This window comes from Balaenoptera acutorostrata, chromosome 13, assembly GCF_949987535.1.
Source record: "Balaenoptera acutorostrata chromosome 13, mBalAcu1.1, whole genome shotgun sequence".
NCBI classification, from domain to species: domain Eukaryota; kingdom Metazoa; phylum Chordata; class Mammalia; order Artiodactyla; family Balaenopteridae; genus Balaenoptera; species Balaenoptera acutorostrata.
Window position 1 is genome coordinate 43718894 of NC_080076.1, and position 15525 is coordinate 43734418.

Consider the following 15525-nt stretch of genomic DNA (forward strand, 5'->3'; position numbering starts at 1 on the left):
CTTCCTATTCAAAGAAGCTCTTTTCTTAAGTTTGGGAGACACCATAATGAATCCCAGTTCTGGTATATAATAGTATAATAAGTTACTTAACAGCTCTGTGCCTCAATTTCTCAATCTGTACAATTGGGTAAATGCTGGCACCTAAGTCACAGGCTGTGATGAAGATGAAGTATGTAAGCAAATATAAATAACAGTGTCTGCAATATACATAGCAGCACTACTGATGCTGGTAATCATTACATTAATGTTAAACTTTCAGATCAAATGTTTACAAATTGAAGTTAAACCTGGTGGTTTCAATTAAACATTTATGATATTTTACGCAGGTTTCTAAGGCCTTCCTGCCTACATAAGCACAGCATTTGTCCAAAAATCAGTTCTCCAAAGCAAAAAAGGAGTTTGCTTCAAGGAAATTACTATAGCAACATAGCATAGATTTGGTTTAAGTTAATATTTGACAGATTTTGATGAATTGACCATTTGGCAAAACTTGCCTTTTGGTAATTTAGCCATTTGCTGATCTGGCTTTTGGTAAATGGATCTTGCACACTTTTACCTTGAACTTTTTATGGTTGCAATGCCATTTATATTCCCTTGTGAAGAAAGAAAGGTTGTGCTAAGATTAACTTGTTTTCCAGCAAATGTGGACTTTGAATCTAGCCATGTAAATTTGTCTGTTTTTAGATTCCATTTTGTTTACCAAAGAAAAATTTTTAGTTAAGATTTTTTATTGCAGTGTCAGATTTTTGCTTATAATATTTTATTGTCATTTATTTAAAAAATCAAAACATGTATTTCTTTTTATGCTATGTTTTGTGATTGACTCTTTTAGGAAGTTTTTTACTAATTAAAAAAATCCATTCTTTCACTATTCAGATAATTCCTCAACTACGTCCTTCCTAAATACATTATTTTATGTTTTACATCTTTTACATAGAACATTGAATCTTCACATGTTTTCAGATTTCTTATTTGTTATTTCAAGAATCTATTCATGTGTAACATTTTACTGAGTTCTGTAAAAGCTTACTAACTGGCTAAACTTTAACTGACCCTATAGATAAAATGGTCATTATCTGAATGTATTATATTTTATGATACTTGATGATATTTTAAAACAATTTTCAGGATGAAAGTTCAATAGAAAGTGATGAATTTGATATGAGTGATTCAACACGGATGTCAGCTGTGAACTCTGACCTTAGCTCCAATCTTGAGGAAAGGATGCAAAGTCCCCAGGCTCTTCATGGCCAGCAGGATGGTAAGGCTTTCAAATTGAGCAAACAAACAAACAAAACAAAACATTAACAAAAACCTGGATCAGAATTTGTTAAAACAACTCCTTATTCTTGTGTTAATTTTTTATCTGTTTCCATAGAGACTTTTTTTCTGTGCACTCAGGTTATATTATCCGCTTCATTATCTTTAGATTCAAGTATCAATATTTGGTTTAAAACTGCAAATACTGGTTATAAAATCCAGGCTTGCCCATGTTTTGCTCTCTGAACTTAAAATGAGTTCTATCAATGGAGTTTGGGTTTCTGTGATGTTTTCTGGCTTTGGTTTCTTGGGCCATTATTCTCCTGACTGAATTAAGAGTTTAAAAATGGTCAAAAGATTAATTTGGATGTTTTAATTTTACTAAAAGACAAAGTTTTTGCCAAAAGCAGTTGCTATAAAAGGACGGTTTTACCATAGGGATTTTGCTGGGTAAGAAGATTTTTGCTGCGATTTTGAGCTATTTTATTCAGCTGTAAAGGAAGGACAGATCGTGATCTTTTATTCCTGGGTCCATTGAAGATTCCTGAGTCATCCCACTCTTCTTGATAGAACAGTTAAGGTAGAGAAAACTGGACATGTAGAGAAAGTAGACTTAGCAGTTAACACTTTAGGTCTAATATATTCAGAGATCTTTTAAAACTATCTTTGTAGATTTTTGTCTTTGTAAATATAAAATTATGTATGCAAGTAAATGTACCTTACTTGGGTAATTGTGGATGAAAATTCAGGGTTACAAATAGAAGGAAATTGTCCAGTTTTATTCAAAATTAGTTTATTATTCCTGTAATTAGCAAGTTTAAATGAGCTTTCTGGCTGTGTATTTTTGTGCCTACATCTGTTGAGAACAAAAAAAGATCTTTCCTTGCTTTCTCTGACACTTGCTGTTAAAAACTGGTTACAAAAGATTGCTGCATTTCTAGCTGCTGTTGTGTTCTTATGTTGTCAAATGAGAAATCCCTAATTTTAAGCATACAAAAAGTCTTTAAAAAGGTGAGGGTGATTTTGTTCCCACTTCAGATGCGTCTAAAAGATGTTGGTGTCCTTGTTGGCGTGAGTTACGAGGAAGGAGCAGTACATTGATCATCAGTGGTTTTAAAATCATATATTACTCACTACATAGTAAAATAGCTATTGCAATAGAAATGACATTTATTTGGGAAATTTCTAAGAGTGTAGTTCTTCTGGTGTGGGTATAAATTACTTTTTTTCTTCTAAAATATTAGTAGATCTTCAGATTTTAAGTTTTAATGGAAAATGTGTAGTACCAGGATCATGGAATAACTCTCTCTCTCTATATATGTGTATATATATCTATATATATACACATATATATATATATAACTATGTAATGATATAACTATATAAAAATAATAACTATATAACTGTATATAACTAATAACTATATATATATCACTCTATTAATATTTATCCATGTATTTTGCCTGTTTATACCATCATCTTTTTTATTCCTTAATTTTGGAGACCATAAATAATAAGAGGATATCTCTCATGACGGAAATTCTTTGTTTTCTTGATTGATTTGTCTATGGTGGATCTTTGGCTAGGGGACAGCTAATGTGATATAAATCTATATCAATAAACTGCAGTGGAATAATGTCAAATATTACTTCCTCTTAGGAGAAAGCACTTTCTCATCATACATTGATGTATGCCTCAAGGATAAGGACTTACCTAGTTGTTCCTTCTCCAACCTAAGCCTAAGCCTTCCCTTACATGTTCAATGACTTCTCTTCACACTTCTCCTTGAGAAGGAAAGTCTAGGAAACACTGCTCAATCGACTTTCTGAGTTTGTGGAAATGTTCTGTATTGCACTGTCCAGTACCGATGGTCACTAACCATTGTGGCTATTGAGTACTTGACATCTGACTAGTGCATGGAGAGACTAATTTTGATTTTATTTGACTTAATTTTAATTAATGTTAATTTATATTTCAGTAGCCACGTGTGGCGGGTGGCTACTTTATTGGACAGTGTAGTCTAGAGCATTATTTTATTTTGACTTGGCAGTTAAATTCCTTTCTCTGCAGCCTTGGATTAGATGTGTCTGAAGTCTTTGGAGAAATTGTAAGAGAAATTCATATTTTAACAGCTGAAACTCCAGTTTAATATTCGTAAAATATGAACAATATAAACTTTTGAAGGTTAAAGTTAAATGTTCTATTTTCATTAACACTGTTATTACTGTTAAGATATTATTGTAAAGAAATTGAAATAGCGTATTGTGATTTTTTAGGAATCCTTCCCACTAATTATAACACAAGTAAGTATAACAGTGTGTTATTGGACACATATTTCTATAAAATAGAAAAAAACTTTTTCAGTGTTCATCTCACTATGGTTATAAAAGATCTGCAATCTATTCAATACCAAGGGAAAGAAAGAATATAAAATATAGATCATTTTGGAAATATAATTATCTTATGCATATCGGGGAAAGGGAGGAAAAGAATGGAAATATATTGCCACCAGGCTAGATAATTAGGTAAAGGTGAAGAAGACACAAACCAGAATGAGGAATTTGGTAAAGAGAAGAATGTGTCAATTGATGTATAATATTCAGCTTCTTTTGCTTATTTTAACTTTATAATGCTCCCCTAACTCAATGAAAATATGAAGATAGAAAATGCACAGAAACTTTGAATCTTTGCATAGGAAGCATTTTACCCTCATTTAAAAAAATTGAAATCTAATTTACATATAACATCATATTATTTTCAGATACACAACATAACAATTTGAAATTAGAACCACAATAATTCTAGTTAACATCCATCACCACATATAGTTACAATTGTTTTTTCTTGTAATGAGAACTTTTAAGATCTACTCTCTAAGTAACTTTCAAATACGCATTACAGTCTTATTAACTCTATGCTGTACAATATAGCCCTAGGACTTATTTCTTTTATAACTGGAAGTTTGTACCTTTTGACCACCTCACCCATTTTTTGAGTAAAATATATTATGCTATTTAAAACTTTTTTGCAGTCTTAAAATAATGCCTTTAGTTTAAAATCATTTAAAGATGGTGTAATCATTTGAGTTACTCATGAAAACGTGAGGTCCTTTAAGCTGCAGTGGAATATAAGGGGCTTACTGTGAAAGAGGTTCTGCTCTGTAGTGGCTGGGATCGATGGAATTCCAAAAAGCGTTCCTGGATCAAAAATGTTAAAGGTGCTCTGTACTCGAATGTTCATCAGTTTGTAAGTGTTCTTGTTCTGCCATCCATTTCGATGGATTATAAGTAGGAATATTGTCACTTAAGACTTCTGTCTTCCAATCTCAGATCCTAGAAATTTGTGGAAACATGGATTAGCTCAAAATAGTATTCTTTTTTCTTAATCAATTATTTATTCTGAATTTGTACATTCTAAAAACAGCTGATTTATTTTTTGTTGTTGTCTTAGGTTGTTTATTAAAAGATGTCTGGCAAAAGTGTCAGGTTTAGGAACAAAGATTCAGTGCAAATTAAATATTCAACTTCTTCTGATAGAGAAATACTTTTCTAAGAACCATTTTAATTGCCTTTCTGAGTTAATAGCATACTGTATACTATTGATATTTTTTATAAAGGAATATATGTGCTTTTTTTAATATATATATTTTTTAAATTTTATTTATTTATTTATTTATTTTTGGCTGTGTTGAGTCTTCGTTGCTGTGTGCAGGCTTTCTCTAGTTGCAGCGAACGGGGGCTACTCTTCGTTGTGGTGCGCGGGCTTCTCATTGTGGTGGCTTCTCTTGTTGCGGAACACAGGCTCTAGGCGCATGGGCTTTAGTAGTTGTGGCACGTGGGCTCAGTAGTTGTGGCTTGCGGGCTCTAGAGTGCAGGCTCAGTAGTTGTGGCCCACAGGCTTAGTTGCTCCACGGCATGTGGGATCTTCCTGGACCAGGGCTCGAACCCGTGTCCCCTGCATTGGCAGGCGGATTCTTAACCACTGCGCCACCAGGGAAGCCCCTATGTGTGCTTTTTGAAACAAAAAATATTATTAGGTTATTACCAGCAAAGGATTTCTGTATTTCTTTTTAATAAATTTAGGTGGTTTTTTTTTTCTTTTCTTTTCTTTTTTTTTTAAACTTTGGATTTATTTATTTATTTATTTATTTATTTATTTATTTTATGGCTGTGTTGGGTCTTCGTTTCTGTGTGAGGGCTTTCTCTAGTTGTGGCAAGCAGGGGCCACTCTTCATCGCAGTGCGCGGGCCTCTCACTATTGCGGCCTCTCTTGTTGCGGAGCACAGGCTCCAGACGCTCAGGCTCAGTAATTGTGGCTCACGGGCCTAGTTGCTCCACGGCATGTGGGATCTTCCCAGACCAGGGCTCGAACCCGTGTCCCCTGCATTGGCAGGCAGATTCTCAACCACTGCGCCACCAGGGAAGCCCCAATTTTTGTATTTTTAAGTCACAACAAATTATATTTGCCCTTTTGCCATTTTTTTTAAGATTATAGGAATACAAAAGGAAGTCGAAACCTTCAACTCTTTGCACATCAGCTTAATCAGCTTTAAAAGTAAGGGACTGCAATAGAAAAAAAAGTATATATTTCTCTTTGGCACTCATTTTGTTTTGTTTTGGTTGTGACATTACAGGATATATATCCCTTAGGAGAATGTGTTGAATTTGCCTTGTCTCTTGACTCAATGAAGTTATGTAGAGATATTTTTTAACATAATTTTTTTTGCAGTATTTGGTACTTCATTAATGTATCAAACAATGACTTGTTTATACATTGAAAATTAACAATGCTCCATGTGCCAAGCAAAGCGTTGTAATGTCTAGAAACAACAAAAGAGGGAGAAAGACTTCAGAGTTAAGAATTCTCTTAAAGCATTCATCAACATTTACTTGAATTTCTACCTGTGGCGGACTTGTAAATAATGTATTTAAGGCAACTTTTTCATTCAAAGTTGTATTTGATAATTCTAATATCATTTAGAAATGCATAGTTCATTTGCCAGAATTTGAAAATCTCCCTCTTTCTGTATAATGTTTGTATTCTAGAAATGTTTTGATATGCTTCAATTGGTTAGGCCATTTTTTTTTTTTTAATTATTTTTATTTATTTATTTATGGCTATGTTGGGTCTTCGTTTCTGTGTGAGGGCTTTCTCTAGTTGTGGCAAGCGGGGGCCACTCTTCATCGCAGTGCGCGGGCCTCTCACTATCGCGGCCTCTCTTGTTGCGGAGCACAGGCTCCAGATGCGCAGGCTCAGTAACTGTGGCTCACGGGCCCAGTTGCTCCGCGGCATGTGGGATCTTCCCAGACCAGGGCTCGAACCCGTGTGCCCTGCACTGGCAGGCAGATTCTCAACCACTGCGCCACCAGGGAAGCCCGGTTAGGCCATTTTTTTTTTTTTTTTTTTTTTTTTTTTTTTGCCATTTTTGATAAACAGGAAAAAATGAATTGGAATTTAGTGGCTAATGTGCATACAAATATTAGAATACTGTGTGTGTGTATATATAATCATATATATATATGTCTTACAATAATGCTTAATTATAATAGACTTAGAAGAACTTTAGGTCTTACTTTACTGCTAAGAGCAGGTAAATTTTTTACATAAATATCAGTTTAGTGAAAAGTAATAATTCATATAAGCTATTAATATATTATAGGTAATTAAATACAGCCATGCCTCATTTTATTGCTCTTCAGTTTATTGTGCTTTGCAGATATTTTGTTTTTTTACAAATTGAAAGTTTGTGGCAACCATGTGTCGAGCAAGTCTATCAGTGCCAATTTTCCAATAGCATTTGTTCACTTTGTGTCTCTGTGTCACATTTTGGTAATTCTTGTAATATTTCAAACCTTTTTATTATTATTATATTTGTTATAGTGATATGCAATCAGTGATCTTTGATGCAAAAGCTCAGTGATCAATGATATTACTATTGCAAAAAGGTTGACTAACCATAGGCTCAGATGACAGTTAACATTTTTTAGCAATGAAGTATTTTTAAGTTAAGGTATGTACATTGTTTTTTGAGATGTAATGCTATTGCACACTTAATTGACTGCAGTATCATGTAAACATAACTTTTATATGCACTGGGAAACCAAAAAGTGTATATGACTTGCTTTATTACAGTATTCATTTTTACTGTGGTGGTCTGGAACCGAACCTGCATTATCTCCGAGTAATAGGTGAATATTTTGAATTCTAATGTCCAAACATGAACGTGATGTATTAGGTTGAACCATATGAACTTGCCATATTGACTCAACCTAATAGTTTAAGCTCTAGAATAACTTAAAATAAAATAGAACATGAAAATTATGAAAGCAAAATGGTTCTGAAATTGGGATATATTTCAAAATATACTGTTTCAGAGCAGTGATGCATACATATGTACAACAAACATTATGTATCTTGACTAGTACACTTTTAAGATGACCATAGTCTTGTTCTGAGTGTAAACATGGAAGGGAGTAAATTTAAAAATAGCAATTTAGTTGGGAGGTAAATAACTGGGTAAAGTGATATTGTAGTGGCCATTGCACTTTTTCTTCTGTCCTTGTTTAGATTATATGCTGAGCTGACAGCATAGACTCCTACCTGGGGAACTTATTTTAAAAATACAGATCTAGGGGACCCACCTCACATGGGATGACTAAGGTGTGGGGAAAAGGGTGGTGCCGATGTTCCAGACGATACTTTTGAAGATACTCCTCACATTTCTACCTGGCAGTTTTGGAATGTGAAGATGACAACAGAATTGAGTCAGATGGGTGTAGTTCAGATGCTCAAATGCTGTTTTTGGTCAGTGGTACCTTCTGAGTCACTTTCTGAGTGAGGATTGTGCAAGTTTCTATGGGTTTCAGTTAACATTGTTTTCTTCATTATGAAGGTTGCTGCATGCTGCATTTTTTATTACTTTTGAAAACATCCTTCTACTAGTCTATTATGTTTTATAGTCTGTTTGCAGTCCGATCTATCTGAATATTGTACACCTTGGACTTAAGAAAACACACACACACAATACTTTTTTACTTATCTGTGTACATGTTAATACAATTTTAGTAAAAATATGTTTGTGACTAAAATTGCATCTAATTTAGCTGAATAGAATAGTTTCCGGTAATTATTAAAGCATACAAACCAGCAATAAAACAACTACTATTCGCCATTTAATTTAGTTGGAAAATCTAATAAAACATGTTTTTAATAAAAATGATGTAAAACAGTGTACATAATAGAAAATTAAATTTAGTAGTTAATTTTTAATGATGGTGAGTTTTAAGTAGAAAAGCTATTAAAATTTGTTCAGACTGAACACCAAATTCCCTACTGAGGTTGTGTTGTCTTGTGTAAGTCATTTTCTTTGTTCTACAATTTTATTTTCTTTTAACTGTTTCTAATAGTTTAGGAAATTTTGCATAAAGCAAAAATGGTCAAATGAATGTTGATTTATTTTCTTTTTACGTAAGTGTAATAAAGTTTTTGACTGCCAAATTTGAGTCTATTCTTAACAGTTACTGTTCTCAATTTTTAAGCTGAATACACTTATGGACTTAAAATACATGAAAATGTTACAGTGCTGCTGTTTTTTCTTAGAACAAGTTGTTCTAATGCCTGATTAAAAAGTAATTCTCATGGTAAATTTATTGAATTAATTATTCTGGGTTGAGGTAGTTAAGCTGATGAAGCTTTTAGAGAGCTTTCTCTTCATTGCAGTTGCTCTATAAGTAATTATATTATAATTCACAGAAATATAAAGTATTATTATAAGCTAAATAAAGAAAATTGATAATTAATTATAAAGAATGTTACTATGAATTAGAGGAAATTTTGATTGCTAGATTTTTTTGTAATATTATGTATGCCTGTGTTTGTGTGTGTGTGTGTGTGTGTGTTGGTGTTTGTATATTTAATCATTTGAAATTGCTTTTAAGTAGTAATTCTCTATTTCCAAAAGCAGAAGAAGAAATAGCAACTTGACTTACATATAAAGCATAAGTATGGAAAAAAGATGCTGAATTATGCATTTATTTAGTATACTTTTGTGGGGAATATTATTTTCTTCTTGCATTTAGCATCATATTATTTGAAAATTTACTTTTCTCTTAGGTTAAAATTCTGCTTTTTGATTCTTGTATTACATAAGTGATTTTTCATATAAGTGAGTGCTTGATAGGAATTTAGCTTATTGATTTCAGTCTGAAGTTTGCACACCCCAGAGACCAATCCAATCTTAGCTAGGTCCTGGGTGTCTGGAAAATCAGGGGAAACTGGCTTGGTTCCAGGCTTGCCTTGGAGAGTCTAATCTGATCATTAAAGGATGTCAAATTAATTTGGAATTTTACTTCTGGGTTAGTTCTTTGTTTTCAAGTATTGCTCTTGTGGTTTGTCATTTTCTTCATGGTAGTGATTGCTGGTTCATGAATGTGTTGACCTAAAACAAATAGATTTCCAGACAAATAGATTGCCAGATATTTCTCCAGGAAAGATGGGTTTATTCCTGATTAGCAGAGAATTGCAATTTGGAGTCTGCAATCATGGTGAGACATACAAAGTAGCAGTAAGTCCCCTAGTGGCAAGGGAGGGAGAATGTTTTTATAGAGGGGAAAACAAAGTTGGGAGGGTTATAATAAACAAAGAGTCCATGGCTTTTCATTGGCTGAGTCCTTCCAAGGAAAGAAGTGAGGTATTTCTTCTTCCATTTGGGTTCTGTTGTCATTGCAGGGCATGAGAGTTCCCCCTTCTGTACTCCCAACTCTATTTAATTGAGGTTTCTATTTATTTTTTTCATGTCCCCCTTTTGAACAAGTTCTTTCTCTGAACACATCGCTGATCAAGTGTAAGTTTTTCTAGTTTTAGTGGCTTTTTGTCCCTCAATTCCAAGAAGGACCTTTCCTAAGAGTAATGTTTCATGTCAGAGGGAAAGTGCACAGATTAGAAAACTATTGAGGTCACATTTGAATAGTGAGGAGTGGTAGTAGGGGGAACTCTCAGGCACATTTTATCTAAGGTCCATATGTTATCAAGATCATAGACATCAGATATCATCTGAAGTGTTATGTCACCATCAAAGGTTTGGTCCAGATATCTTCCAACAGGCCTGGTCCTGATATCATAGGAAAGTTATTCTATCAAATGTCACCTGCTTCAATTCCAGGAAATCTTTGCTTTCATGTCACCAGATGATGTGTAGGTCCATTCAGGGTTCGGTGCTTTCTGTAGGTGTGTCATTTGAATCTAAGAATCTATTTCTTGGAGTTTGGTGGGACAGGAGTTAGTTAGAAGTACCTGATAGGGACATCTCTATCGAATTTGAGGAGTTCTTCAGGAGGTGTTTTTTTCCAGTAGGTGAAATCTCCAGGTTACAAGGTGCGATGCATAAGGTCTTCATCTCCTGATAGCACACTGTGAAAAGGTTGCTCCAGAGGAGTTTCCTGTAGATCATCACGAGGAGTCAGGAGGTGATTCATCAGTGCTAAGCAGTTGTGAGGGACTTCATCAGTGACAGAGGGGAGGCAAGTAGTAGGGTTAAGGTTGCTACAATGTAAAAGAGTTATGCGAAGAGCAGTTAATAAAAGGACTTCATAGGAGGTGAGGTGGCTGAATGAGAAATGATGAGTGTGATGAGAATTCAGGAGTGGTACAAAAATAGTACAAAAATGCATGAAGTACAGAAATGGTGAAAAGAAATCCCACAACGATTTTCTTGATGGTCTTAACCAAATGAACAGTGGTGGTAATGTCTCTAAAACAAGGGGAGTAACCCTTATGTGGCAGGGTCCAGTTGCTGATTGTAATACCCTGTTGGGTGGATGGTGGTCTCTATGTTTTTGGGCAAGTGCCCCAAGGACATTTCCTTCCTTTTCATGTACAAAATGAAAAAAGGTCATCTGATAATTGGGCTGCCCAAGGGCAGATGGGTTCATCAAACTCTCCTTTAAAGGCTGTGCCATTCAGTTACTCCCATAGAATTGGATCAGGGTTGATGTTCTTTAGTAAAACATATGGAAGTTTGGCCATAAGAGAGAAATTTGGAATCCAATTTCAGCAATAACTAACTGGGCAGAGAAAGCCTTGCAGCTGGCACTGAGCTTTGGGTTTAGGGAAGTTTAGGACAACTTGAAGCCTGTCTGCATCTAGGTGTAGCCCTTGTTCTGATAGCAGAAGCTATATTGAACCTGGGTTTGGAAAAAATGCAATTTTTTTGGCAACTTATGTCCCTTTAAGCCTGAAAGCTTTAGCACATGGATGTGGTCTTCCTATGAGGAGGCTTGAGAATGAGAGCAAAGAAGCGAATCGTACACATTTTGCAACAAAATAGAACCTCTAGAGAACTTTATATCATCCAGATCAGCCTTCAGGATTTGCAAGAAATAAGAAGGACTCTCAGTAAAACCCTGAGGCATTACTGTCCAGGTGAATTGTTTTTCTTCCCAAGTGAAGGCAAAAAGGTATTGACCAGCTTCATCAATACTGGAATACTAAAAAATGCACTGTTTAAATCAATTACAGTAAAGAATTTACTTCCAGTAGGAATGAATAGGTATTTAGTAACCTATGAGGATTAGGAACAACAGAGTGTAGAGGGTTAACAGTATCGTTTATTGCTTAGAGGTCCTAGATACACCTTCACCCTCAGCCCTTAGGTTTTTGCACCAGTAAAATAGTAGCACCAGGGGCTACTACAAGAGATAATGAGGCCTTCAGCCTTGAAATCTATTTTGGGTTTTATGCCTTGAAGGGCTACTTTACTTATAGGGTATGGATTGATTCTGGGAAGAGGTTTTGAGGGATCTATCTGAATTTTGATGGGAGGTGTGCTGTGAATTTTGCCAGTATCAGTTGGAGGTTTTTCCCATAAGGAGTATGGTAGCTAATTCAATAGGAACAAAGAGTGTTTCCAGAATCAGCTCTAGTACCATCAGAAATGGAACAAATGAAATATGCCAAAGGGTTATTTAATTCACCTGGTTGGTTACTTGATGACTACTGTGAAATTCTAGAATGATTTACCCCTTTTGGGAGAAAAAAGTCCCAGCATGATACTTCCCTAAGAATTCCCAGCCTAATAAATGTATAGGGACTGAGGAACTAAAGGGGAAAAAAAGGATGTATATTTCTCAAAGGGCCTAAACAAAAGGGAGTAGGTTCAGAGACAGCTTCATAAGAGACTCCCCACTAGAACTGTTCCAGTATTCTGAGACAGGGGCTGCTTTATAGCAGTGTGTTTGAGTACGAAGAAGGTGTCTCCAGTGTCAGGATTGGAAGAAATTCATCCTGAATCTGGAAAAATCTTTCTCCAAGCCAATTAGGAGGGAGGATTGGGAAGAGCCCTATAGTTCTTTGGAGCCTTGTTATTGAGAGTCGGCAGGACATTAGAAAAACTGGTTAGAAAGCACCTAAAGTGCCTAAATTTATAACAGTCTCTTTTCTAATGTCCTGGCTCTTTGAAATGATAGCAGAAACTAAGAGGGTTTTGGTTTCGTTTAGGAGTCTTCATTTGCTGGATGTGAAGATTAGGAATTTTGGTGGTCTTCCTTTTAGGTGACTTATCTAGGGTGTGAGAGAGCTGGTTTTCTAGATTAACTGAATCTGGAGTGGACATAGCTTCCCATTCCATCCTGTCCTTTTTACTAGAAGGGGAAGGTCCTGGTTCAGCCCTTTAATAAGCATAGAGTTAAAAGCTACCTGGAAGGAACCAATATCTGAAAGAAGACCAGAATTTTCTTTAAAAATAATCTGAAGTCAATTGTGAAGTCATGAACAGGTTCATCGGATTTTTGTTTGCAGGCCTGAATCTTGTTCCAATCAACAAGCTTTGGAAAAGCCCTGCTAATTGCCCGATGAAGTTGCCTAGCAATTGTTCAAGCCTGATCCTATATAAGTTAGCGGGCTGGTCTCCCTATTTTAATTCCAGAGACCTTTCAGAATTTTCCCAATTAGTGGTTTTCATCCAGTGCTGGGCCCGGCCTTTACCAACAGGCTTATGATCTACTGATACAAATCTGAGAAACCAGGTTGGTAAGTTTAAATGACTATATTAAATTCCTCAGCAAGTCCATGAATATCTTTGGTTACTTTAGGAAAATTTTTGGCTATGGCTCGCAGTTCAGCTTTAGTCCAGGGAATATAAGAAATTAAGGGTTTAGCCTCTGGATCCTCAGAGGGTTTAATTCTAAAGGGGCAAATCCTGGTAAGTGTAGAGAAAAAGGGAGAGGGAAGAGCTTCAGAAAGAGGGGGAAGTTAGGAGAGAGAATTGGTATGGGGGAATTGAGGGCATAGAGGAGGCATAGTTGTAGTAGGAGGGAAGGAGAAAGATGGTGCTGGAGGTTGAGTCTGACCATGAGCAGCTGAGGGAGAGAGGCAAGATGGTACCAGAGGCCGAACCTGAGACAAACAATTGAAGGAAGAAGAGCCTGAGGCTTTGGGAGCCATTTTTCTTTCTTTAATCATTTGTTTGCCTCAGTTAACCTTAAAACCTTAATTTTCAGAGAGGCAATTTTAGACTCCTCGTAATGTTAGAAAGCCTGAAAATACCAATCAAAATAAGTATTCTACTCAGTTCTGGAAATTTTTGAGTTATGTAGTCCAATTCCATTTTCAGGAAATTAAGTTTGGTAATTTCCAAAGTTCTCCATGATGGCCTTTGATACTCTAAATTGTCTTTGGTCAAGTTAGTCCATTTACTTATAGATGTACATGAGGAAAGACCGTGGTTTTTAAGCATAAATTTGGCCAGAGTCTGGTGGGGGCACCCTCAAAATATTTAGATAACTGAGATCCCATTTCTTAGAGGTTTTTTTCTAGAGTAAAAACACTTTTCAAACAGCGTAAGTAACCTACAGCTTAAACACCTCAATTCAGACAGCTTCCAACTTAAACAGTTTCCAAATTGAATAGCCTTTAAGGCCTAACACCAGCTGGTCTAAGGAAACAGGACTGTCCTGGAGGAACCAAAGGCTTTCCAGCCAGTTGCCGGAGAACAGCCTCTATTCCAAAAGAATGAGCCAGCAGGATGGCTGAACTTTCACAGTTTTAGTGAAGCAACCCCTGTTCCCAAAGGAATGGGCAGATGGCTTCTCAGCCAGCTTTGGTTGAAACAGTCTGATCTCAAAATCAGACCGTAGCACTGAGTGAGTACTCACATACAGAACAAGACCTTAGCCAGATAGACAAAAACCGTAAAATAGATTCCAGATAAAGCCTGGAGAGCTTCAAACACAAAGAGGGTGTGAACTCAGATCTAGGAGAAAGATATACCTTCAAACTTCAAGGTTGGCAAGAAAGCAGTGAACAACAATGGGCTCAATTATGGATACCACACCCATTTACCCACCAGCCCAGGAGCCTTCAGGGGTCTTCTCTGGTCTCTGTACGGCCACCAAAATGTTGACGTAAAACAAATAGACTGCCAGATATTTCTCCAGCAAAGATAGGTTTATTCAGGAACAGCAGAGAATTATAAAATTATAAGTTAGGATCTTAAGCCATGAGGAGCCTCACACAAGTCCCCACATGCAAGGGAAGGAGCACTTTTTTACAGAAGGGAAAAGGGAATTTGGAGGACTGTAGTAAACAAAGAGTCATGGGTTTTTGTTGGCTGAGTTCGTGCCAGTAAAGAAGAGGTATCTTTCTTCTTCCCATTGAGTGCTGCTATCATTGCAGAGTATGAGAGCTCCCCTTTCTGGTCTCCCAACTCTATTTAATTGAGGCTTCTGCTTATTAATTTTTTTACACATGGATCCAGTGGTCAATGTTTCAGTGTCCCTGGGAGAGGCCAAAATTCTACTGGAATCAAGTAGAAGATGCTAGACCCATTCATTAGTCCTTGAATATTGATTTTTATCTGTCTGATAATGCATAAATAAGGTCAAGAATTCACATGACAGTGGAAGGATGTTAGAAAGTACATATCCTTTGTGAATTCATTCAAATAAAATTTGAACCTATAAATCCATGAATCTTTACCATATTATAGAATCAGAACCACTTGAATTTTCCCAATTTGAAAGTCTTGAGCAATGAACTTTTTTTTCTAATTTTTTTTGTTTCCTTTTACTATCACTTGGCTAGCCTTTATAAGCTCTCACTGTAAAGCCAACACCATGCTGTGTTTCTTTACAAATTTCTTGTTGCTTATGTGGGTCAGCTAGCTATTATTTTTTTATAAAACAGTTTTAGCCTTTAGGCAAAAATAATCTCAGTGTTGAGTAGGGCTTTGAAGCTGCTGTTGCAAAAGAGTTGTATAGAGAGATAAAGCAG

General features: G+C 35.8%; 1 protein-coding gene across 7 annotated transcripts in view; it reads left to right on the top strand.

Moving 5' to 3' along the window:
- Positions 1–15525, top strand: part of NOL4 (nucleolar protein 4) — a 406271-nt gene that overhangs the window by 126612 nt on the left and 264134 nt on the right. For all 7 annotated transcript variants that reach the window (XM_057525972.1, XM_057525967.1, XM_057525968.1 and 4 more), the window contains one exon: positions 1129–1261. In XM_057525972.1, the coding sequence (XP_057381955.1) occupies positions 1129–1261 (133 nt within the window). The remainder of the gene's footprint in view (positions 1–1128; positions 1262–15525) is intronic.